Source organism: Schistocerca piceifrons, chromosome 7, assembly GCF_021461385.2.
Source record: "Schistocerca piceifrons isolate TAMUIC-IGC-003096 chromosome 7, iqSchPice1.1, whole genome shotgun sequence".
NCBI lineage: Eukaryota > Metazoa > Arthropoda > Insecta > Orthoptera > Acrididae > Schistocerca > Schistocerca piceifrons.
Genome location: NC_060144.1, coordinates 248,795,637 through 248,806,356, shown reverse-complemented (window position 1 = coordinate 248,806,356; position 10,720 = coordinate 248,795,637). Strand labels below are relative to the sequence as shown.

General features: G+C 34.7%; 1 protein-coding gene across 1 annotated transcript in view; it reads right to left on the bottom strand.

Annotated features, from left to right (window-relative positions):
- Positions 1 to 1,047: 1,047 nt before the first annotated feature.
- The window catches only part of LOC124709143 (furin-like protease 2), a 467,447-nt gene continuing 457,774 nt past the window's right edge, over positions 1,048 to 10,720 (bottom strand). The window contains exons 19-20 of the mRNA XM_047240815.1: positions 9,130 to 9,323; positions 1,048 to 4,032 (exon numbers count right to left, since the gene is read on the bottom strand). Coding sequence (XP_047096771.1) covers positions 3,868 to 4,032; positions 9,130 to 9,323 — 359 coding nt within the window. The 3' untranslated portion in view covers positions 1,048 to 3,867. The remainder of the gene's footprint in view (positions 4,033 to 9,129; positions 9,324 to 10,720) is intronic.

Sequence of the window (10,720 nt, the reverse complement as noted above, 5' to 3'; positions counted from 1 at the left end):
AGAACTCTCTGATCACATAAAATTCTTAGTTTTGTACCATTCCCCATGATTATACATTACCATTATTACAGTTGTTACTGTTACTGATTCCACTACCATCACTATCACTACATTTTAGTTGCTTCTGCCATTCCAGATAACATTTATTATTGCACTGAAGGTGAATTACAATTGTTCCTGCCTTTCATATACTGTACTCAGTATGACGTAAGAGATGATCAGAAGGCCCTAATGTCCTGTTATATAAACAAGTAAGTAAAACAGTGAAGCTGTTTAGGTGATTTGCTTTCTGAATTTGCTACTTGTCTGTACAATAACCCAATGTCTGGATTTAAAATCAGTGTATTCATAGCTTTTTCTTACTTAGAACTGATTTTAATTTCAGAAATAACTATGCATAAGTGGAAAGTACTAAATTACATATACTTCTCTATTCAGTGTTACCTTCTGACAATAGTCTCATAATTCACAGGTTACGTTGTTCCTGTCAGAAAAAAAACTTTGTGTAAGATTTCAGATATTATAATCATTGAATTCTTAACCACACACATGCATTCTGTTAAGGGCAAAATGCACCCGCTTTAATGCGTCTCTGAAGTGGAAATGTGTTTATAAAACTTTAGTAGCCACTTCTTTACATGTTGCCTGTTGGAGCTCATCTTGGTATCTTCAGCATTTCGTTGTTTTCTCATGTTTCACTTGCACGAGTGAGTGGCACCATCAAAGTTTCACCCTCTAGCAATGGTGGGTGAATCTTTAATACTCCAGCAATGTAGGAGGAATATTTGACTCTGCTTGTCATGTGGGCTGATGAAACATCACGAAAAACACTAAATTATCATCAGCCAAAGATCTTACAGTGAGCATCAACAGGCATGTCAGGAACAGGTTTTATTCATTAGTGGTCGCTGGTGGATTCCCAGATTGCCTTTCATCGCAAGGAGAATTTCTTTCATGTGTGAAACTGCTAAAAAAATAAAATACCATGGTCGGCAGGCATGGTAATAGCAGGACATGAATCCACATATGAAAATGATATTTCTCTAATCTCCATTTTTTATCAAATATCATTTTAATGTCATAAAAAACCATTACACAAAAATGCACTTGTACCAGTTTCATAACTTACTATTAATTATCATATAAAGTAAAATAATTGTTGTCATTCCTGTAGTTAGTCATGTCCTAACAGTTATCCACTGTTGAAATTTGCAGCAACAAATTGTATTAAATACTACTTTTGTGTGTTGTTCATGGAGGTATGACAATGGATCACAGCAGCAACTCTGGTTATAACAGTCTTCTATCTCTCTTCTCGGAATAAAGAGATGTTCATGGGTATAATTTCAATTTCAAGTTTAATCGCTGCAAGCAGTGGGACTGTCAACTAAGCATTCCTCAACAATTTGCCAAATGAGGTAAGCCCCTACATCAGTTAGCCTTAGCCACATCATGACAGTGAATTAGTGCATCGTCTCTAAATGGAGAGGGAGGTGACAATGAGTTATCAGCAAAGTTTGAACTGATACCACTTTCACATTCATACAACTTTTTATGAGAGTTACTGTTAAAGAATCCATTAATTCAGTATGGTCTCTTCCATTCATTATTCACAATGCCACATGTAAGATTAATGGAGATTTAATTACTTTAGTGTTCCACCTTAGATCTTCCACTATTTAGTTTTTTTTAACCATTATAATTCTCAACATTAATGAATGAGTAAATCAAATGCATTGAAGGTTGACAAAAATATATTTAGCACACAACAGAACAAAAAAAATTACTGACATAATGGTTAAGAGTAATTTCCTTATACCTACAGAGTGACTTTTATAATGTAACAATTATGGAATGTCTGGTGGACTGTGGTGCATGTGAAAGAATAAAATTAGATTCTCCTTAAACAAAATTACAAGCAACTCATGCATCCACATAAAATACATGTTTTAAAGCTTCAATTTATTTCAATTCTTCATCTCATACTCTGTTTCCATTGTGTGCATCATACATTCACTGGAACCCTAAACCACATAATGATATGTTACAGTATTTTTCACATAATACAAATATATATATATATGTATGTATATAAATATTTAAGCCTTTTATCTCACTCATGTACAAACACTTTTTTACATTTATGTACACAGTAATTTACATTACTTGTACTCTTTAATTCAATCTGTGAATGTTCTGGAAGCTATACTAGTATCAAGATGAAACAAAGTAACACAGAAAATTACAGAAAAAATTAAAACTACGTATTATATCATTTTATTTTCATTATATTCAAAAATCATTTTATTAATAAAAATATCAATATAATTTATTAAATTTTATTATATGTCAAGGCTATTGTACATAAAGTCCTATGATTTATGTTTTGTTATTTAAAACACACCTTGACATAAAGATCAACACATTTATTATGTAACTATATTACCTGCACTGCAAGGTACATGCTTAGGAAAGCCAATTTGCCAGCTGGTAAACTGCTTCATTATCTTACTACCTAACAACCATGATGAATAAATGATTTATTTCAATTTTTCCATCAATAGCTCATATCACACCATTGTTATGAAACATCTCATGAGACAATAATTTAAAGTACCACCAGCAGTCTGTATCAATGATAAAAGCAAACGATCACACTTGGTATTAACACTTACACTCAATATCTGATTTCTTCCAAAGACAAACACACAAATATCACAACTACTCACTCATTTCCATGTTTCACGTTTTCTTTTTTCTTAGCACTAGGGATACTTTTCTCACCTTAGTCACACACTACTAATTTAAAGTTTGGAACTATAAAACTTTTAGACAGACAACAGATAAATTAAAACTTTTTATTCCACTGGAACGCTTATTTATGACAACAAAAGGATTAATAGACACATTTCAAACTGCAAGGTAAATGTAATATATTTCCATTTATTTCATAATTTGGACTTTTTATAAAAATGAATTCCTGCTCTCAATGTACAAACTACAATCACAAGAATAAAAATATATTTTTGCACATCTATGTTTTGATAACAGTAAGCTACAATAACACACTGTTTTAAAGCTATCTTGAGTAAGGTTTTAAAGAAATAAATGATAGCAAAATATAAAAATAAAAATATTATTGGGTTATGGAAACTGCCCATGCAAAAGAGATTCTTCTATGGCCAATGATGTTCCAGTAAAGTACAGTTGCTCCATGAGAAACACAACTTCACAGTGACCAGTCCTGGAGTTCTAATTGCTGCCATTATAAACATAGCTAGGAAGAGCAGCAGCTCGTCTGATCCCACGTAACTGTTTAAAAAAATTTTGGCATATTTTGCTTAATTATTATTCCTAAGATCTACACTTATCCTTGAGGATGATACATGCATTTATAGGCACTTAACACACTTTCAAATTTTTGTGTCTCCTGTTTTTACACATCGGATTTACTTTTGAGTATGTAGGGCACCTTCACATCTTCCACTTACAAAACAGCTTCTTTCAAATAAAATTTTATGCTAAAATACCAGGAAGTCATTTTGGTATAATTAAAGTCACAATTCATAAAATAACAATTAGCATCATCAGGCAGTACTATGAGGAAGGTAAATGATGACATCCAAAGACATTTAATCACTCCAGGGACCAAATTGAAGTTACCGAGTCAGCCAACACTTCATATCAGTTGTGACAATGTAAAATAAAGGGGAGAATGGTTTCTGCAGCTAAAAGAGGCAATAATACACCCAGTAATTTACCCCCTCCTGAAAGGAGGTAACCGCTCGACTTTTAACATATTCACCGTCTCCCCTATTATTTAGGAATTTGTCGCCCAAATTGCTTAGAAGTAGCAGAAATTCAGTACTACGTTTTAGTGAATAGCTGTACTTCCTCATCATCATCCTCTGTAAAATCACCATCTTCAGGAACAACAGATACCTTGTTTACACCAACTTTGCACTTCCGTTTTGAAAGTTTCTCATATCCACTGCTGCATCTATTCAGACCATTCCATGTTTGTGATTTTATCTGAAAAAAAAAGTAAACATCAATTTTGAAGCCATGACAACAATAAATCTGTGGTTGTTACATGATGATGATTGCTATCAGAACTGTTTTATAACATGTTTGCATTAAACAAACAAGTAAAAAAATTTTTTTTTCCTTTGCTTCTTTATACTAACCGTCACATATTATGGCAACCCAGTCAACAGAGGGATGAATACATTTAGGAGACAGGCAGAGAATGGGCATTGGTACTAATTAAAACAGAATACTCAGATTAGATTAGATTAATACTAGTTCCATGGATCATGAATACGATATTTTGTAATGATGTTGAACGAGTCAAATTTCCAATACATGACATAATTAACGTAATTTAACAACATAATTAAGTTAATATAACAACATTTTTTAATATTTTTTTTGCTTTTTTCTTCTTATTTTATATCTAAAAATTCCTCTATGGAGTAGTAGTAGTTGTCATTCAGAAATTCTTTTAATTTCTTCTTAAATACTTGTTTGTCATCTGTCAGACTTTTGATACTATTTGGTAAGTGACCAAAGACTTTAGTGGCAGTATAATTCACCCCTTTCTGTGCCAAAGTTCGATTTAATCTTGAATAGTGAAGATCATCCTTTCTCCTAGTATTGTAGTTATGCACACTGCTACTACTTTTGAATTGGGTTTGGTTGTTAATAACAAATTTCATAAGAGAGTATATATACTGAGAAGCTACTGTGAATATCCCTAGATCCTTAAATAAATGTCTGCAGGATGATCTTGGGTGGACTCCAGCTATTATTCTGATTACACACTTTTGTGCAATAAATACTTTATTCCTCAGTGATGAATTACCCCAAAATATGATGCCATATGCAAGCAATGAGTGAAAATAGGCATAGTAAGCTGATTTATTAAGATGTGTATCACCAAAATTTGCAATGACCCTTATTGCATAAGTAGCTAAACTCAAACGTTTCAGCAGATCATCAATGTGTTTCTTCCAATTTAATCTCTCATCAATGGACACACCTAAAAATTTGGAATATTCTACCTTAGCTATATGCTTCTGATTAAGGTCTATATTTATTAATGGTGTCATACCATTTACTGTACGGAACTGTATGTACGGTGTCTTATCAAAATTCAGTGAGAGTCCGTTTACAAGCAACCACTTAGTAATTTTCTGAAAGACATTACTGACAATTCCATCAGTTAATTCTTGTTTGTCAGGTGTGATTACTATACTTGTATTGTCTGATGAAAGCAATATGGTGAGGTTAGTAAGTTGTTCATTGGATGTCATAATTAATTTTTATGGAAATTTAGGATGCACTTGATAAGTAATTGTTCAGAGCAGACAATATAATCTTGAAACAAAAATTACATACACAACTTTGTAGCACGGTGAATTTGTAGATTATGACTGAAAATGCTAAATAAAATGCCTAACACTAATTTTTGGATTACTCTACAGCCTACAATGTCTGATGTGATCTTTTGTAATATATAGATAGCACTCTAAAAGTTCAGCTTCAATGCATGTGATCTTAAAACATTTGAAACAGTATCAATGGATATGAAAACTTCAGTGATACCATTGGAAGTGCAAATGGAAGATACAAACATTCACTTTGAGTAATTATACTCTTATCTGATGAGACCACCCCTGATGGGGGAGGTGCTGATATCACAAGCCAAAAAATGAAATTCCATGTTGCTGTTGTCGTTGTTGGTGGTGGTGGTGGTGGTGGTGGTGGTGGTGGTGGTGGTGGTGGGCATCTTCATCTCTGCATAACTAATGCAACTGATGTCCAATGGCAGGTGCTTACACTATTTATCCCCTCTCTCTCCTCCTACAAATTTTACCCTAAACACTTTCTTCCATTAATGAACTGACAATTACTTGAAGCCTCAGGATGTGTCCGATCAACTGTTCCCTTTGTTTAGTCAAGTTGTGCCATTAAGACAACTGTCTTGCATTGACTTCTAGCCATTCTGCTTTGCCATTTTACACTTCCTATCAATCTCATTTTTTAGAAACGGTATTCCATTCTCCTGCTATGTTTGTTGCATTTTTATATTTTCTCCTTTCCTTGTTTAAATTTAGTACCTCCTAGGTTATCAAGGAATTTTTACTAGACCTTGTGGTTTTCTGCTTTCCCTATTTTATCTCTCAGAGCTACCCATCTGTTTTGTGTTGTATTCCTTTTACTCGTCTCATTTCATTACTCCCTAAAGGTCCCTCTGAAACTGTGAACAGCATGTAGTTTCTTCAATTTATCCAGGGTCCCTCCTCCTCCGTTTCCTACCTCTTTGTAATTTCATCAATATTACACTGCAGTTCATAACCAATACATTATGGTCAGAGTCCACACCTGCACCTAGAAATGTCTTACCATTTAAAATCTCGTTTTGAAATCTCTGCCTTACCATTATAATCAGTCTGGAAACTTCCTGTGTGCCCACGTCTTTCCCACAAATACAGCCCTCTTTCGCAATTCTTAAAGCAAGTGTTATCATTGATTAAATTATGGTCTGCACAAAATTCTTCAAGGCAGCTTCTTCTCCCATCCCTTTCCCTCGGCCCATGTTCTCCAACTATTTTCCCTTTTCTTCCTTTCCCTACTGTAGAATTCCACTGACCTCATCACAATCAAATTTGTGTCTCCCTTAACTACCTGAATGATTCTTTTATCACACTACACATAGTTTCGATTTCACCACCACCTTATGAGCATATAACATGTACTATTGTGACGATTGCTGGCTTTGTGTCTATTTTAGCTGCAATAAACAGGTAAGTTGGCCATAGTAGCTTACTGCGTTTCTTATTCATTATTTATTACCCATGTTTGATTTTGTATTTATTACCCATGTTTGATTTTGTATTTATAACCCTATACCCATCTGACCAAACGACCTGTTCCTCCTGCCACTCAACTTTGCTAATTCCCACTATAATAAATGAAAAAGTGCTAATTTACTTTTGTTCTACAGTATCAATTTATTGTGTTATCTGGTTTTTGGCTTATAAGGCCATCATCAGACATTTACACAAGTCATTTAATAACTAATGAGGGCATTGTAAGCTGAAAACTGGTTAACACAATACATTAATATTGAAACTTTCTGGCAGATTAAAACTGTGTGCCCAATCGAGACTCGAACTCCGGACCTTTGCCTTTCGCGGGCAAGTGCTCTACCAAATGAGCTACCGAAGCACAACTCACACCCGGGTACTCACAGCTTTACTTCTGCCAGTATCTTGTCTCCTACCTTCCAAACTTTACAGAAGCTCTCCTGCGAACCTTGCAGAACTAACACTCCTGAAAGAAAGGATACAATGGAGACATGGCTTATCCACAGCCTGGGGGATGTTTCCAGAATGAAATTTTCACTCTGCAGCAGAAACTGCCAGGAAGTTTCATATCAGCACACACTCCGCTGCAGAGTGAAAATATCATTCTGGATACATTAATATTTTAGAACGAAAGCAAATTAGCACTTTTTATTGATTGTAATGGTATTCTAACACGAACCAATGGAACATTCACTTAACATAATTCCCATTGTATCTAACTACAACATATCCATTTCACATTTTAAATTCTCTAACCTTCCTACTCCATTAAGTACCTAAGATTCCACACTTCGGCCCACTGAATGCTAGTTTTATTTTTTCTGCTGATGACATCCTCCTGATTAGTCCCTAACCAGTTATTCAAGGTGAAGATTATTTTACCTCCAAATTATTATACCCAAGAGGATGACATCATTGTTACGCCATACAGTAGAGTTTCATACCATTGAGAAAAAAAAATGGCTGTTAATTTCCCTTGTTTTCAGGTATTTACTGTACCAGCACAGCAAGGCCATGTTGGCTGATGTTAGAAACCCATATCAGTCTGTCACTTGTCTGTTGCCTCTACAACTACTACAGACACTGCTGCCCCTCTTCAGGAGCTACAGACTAGTCTGGTGTCTTCACAGATACCCCTCTCGTGTGGTTGCAACAATGATACAGCTATCTGCATCACTGAGGCACACAAGTCTTTTGTCTCAACAAGGTCCATGCTTGTGGGGGGGTGGGAAATTGCAGCACAGGCAATATAAGGCTAACCAGTAGTTTTCTTGCTCTCAGTTTTTCCTTCACTAGCTGCCTCAATGAAGCAAGCTTTGACCGCTGTTGCTGTTTACTTGACTTTAGTTCGATAGAGATTGGCATGCTTCCTGACTTCTGCATGACTAGACTGGTGGGCCAGTTATTCACACCCCATGGGCTAGTATAATATTTCCATATGATGCTTCAATGTGATGAGCATATAGTTTTCACCACCGTAAGACTTATATAGAATTTTGCTAAATTTTATTATTGCACAATGAAGTAGTTGTGCCTGGATTTTCTTTAATTTCAATCTGAAACTATTATTGTTTGATTTTCTGGACTATTACATAGTTTAATCTCTCATTGAAGACTTTAACTTTGTGTTCGATAGTGTCTGTTGGTACTACAAGTAAGTTTAGAACAAAAACATTAACCACTGATGAGAAAAATCACAGAAATAATTTCAGAATCAATACATGGCTGTACAGGTTCTGAAATAGTAAACTCATGTATAGTTTTGTTTCTTGGCAACATGCAGCCACACACTACATGCTACACTGTCTAATTAACTCAAACGTTCTGAGGGACAAATATTCTATCTTCCTGATGTACATACCCATCATCCCATTTTATAGACTATCTTACATTAATTGAAGAAGCAGTTTGCAATCTTTGGTACATATTATCATTAACTTTAAAAACTTTCTACTCAAAACAATGACTGGTACTCAAAAGTATTAAAAATTATTTAAAAAGTTCAATGAACAGAGCAAAACTAACTTTTTTGCTTTTCTTAATTTTCTTTGTAACTGTTGGCTCTGTTTTTATCCACATGCATCCACTAGTTAGAGAAGAAAGATATTGAGGGAGGAGTGCAATGAGGAATAGGGCAAAGTGAAAGGACTATGTCACATTAAGTTATTCTTTTGTTAGATGCACATCAAATGAAAATCATCTACGTAGTGTTTTACTAAGACTTCCAAAATAGTAACAGAACAATGGAATGTCTTACCTGCAGTACAGTAAAGATAATAGCAAACAGAACAACGACAGATATGCAACCTAGAACAGCAAGTATTGTTACAGCTGTAAAGGGAGTTGGCAGATGCACCGAGGTCCCTTCTTGTTCTGTACTGATGTCCACAGGCTCAGCACGAGAAGCAGCTGTTCTTCTTTTCCCAGCAGGTGATGCATTCTGGCAGTCACCTGGTAATAACGATAAATTTAGGTTTTTACAAGATAACAAAATTAATTTTTTGTGTTATCCTTATTTTCAGTGATTACCAATTAACTATTCTGAATCAGAGATACTTCTCGTTTTACACAAAGCATTCAAGCCATAACCAAATAAATTTGTTCAAAGGCTAAGTACAATAAAAAAATTAATGCCTACTATTTTTTTATTTCATAAAGAAAGCTTCAGCTTAACTTTTGAAAGCATAAGCATTCCACTATTGTAATGAAGCAATTACACATATAAGATTACTTGTCATTCTCTTTGTTGCTTTGAAACAACACTGTTGTTTCATTAAGGTACAGTGTAAAGTAGAAGCCCTTCTCAGCATGAAAATGCTTTAGTAAAAATTGCTTGCTTTTTCCTATAACAAATTAGAATTCCTACATGAAACAAGCTTAGACAAATGAATTAAAACCAACGCTCTCTCACATAATTAATATATCTTTCCATAATAAGCTATTTTTAACACTGTTTACATATCCATTAACATTTACACATAATGCAATGGTTACGATGCCGTTGCCTGGCAACAACTGAAACAGCATTCCACATGCCACCTCAAATCTAATGTCTTTCTACTCTTGTCTTAGAATGAAACTACCCTACAATATCTCTAGCATTCCCAGGTAAGTCCCTGTTGAATTTAATCATACAGTGCCAATGGCCTCAATCTTTGCAAACAGCAGGTCTGCCCCTTCTTTTGTTCCTCCATCATCAACACACTCCCCACTACTCAATTTTATTTCAGTTCATGTATCTATTAATATACTCCCCATGCTGTTCTTGTCACAGTCTCCCTTTTATAATAAGATAAATTCTACATCCACGCCAGTGAGAACACAGAACTGTAAGACAAATGAGGGTAGTTTGAAATGTTCACAGAATCACCACAAGATATCAGCATTAGCACAATGAGGTTCCCACTTAATAACAAGTCATTCTTCATGAGTACACATGTGACACACCAATGACATGGGTAGACATCTTTGGTGTGAATGTCTTTCAGTTGTTCCCAGGTAGTGATTTGTGAAGATCAAAAAAAAAAAAAAAAAAAAAAAAAAAAAAAAACATTCAACATTCAAGCAGCAATTAAATACTTCACAAAGAAAATTATGAAAACAAACTGAAATTCACATCAGTTTTCAGAACACAGCAAGGGACTGTGCTCCATCACATTCATCTGTTGCTAAGTGAACAAATGAGTTTAAATTTGGTCAGGACAGCTTAGATGATAATCCATGTAGCGGTTGACCAAGGTGTGCCACTACCCCAGAAATTATTGTAAAAGGGCATAAAATGGGCATGGATGATTGCTGCCAAAGTGTTAAAAATTTTTGAAACTGTAGGCACGTCCTCTGAAAGGCCA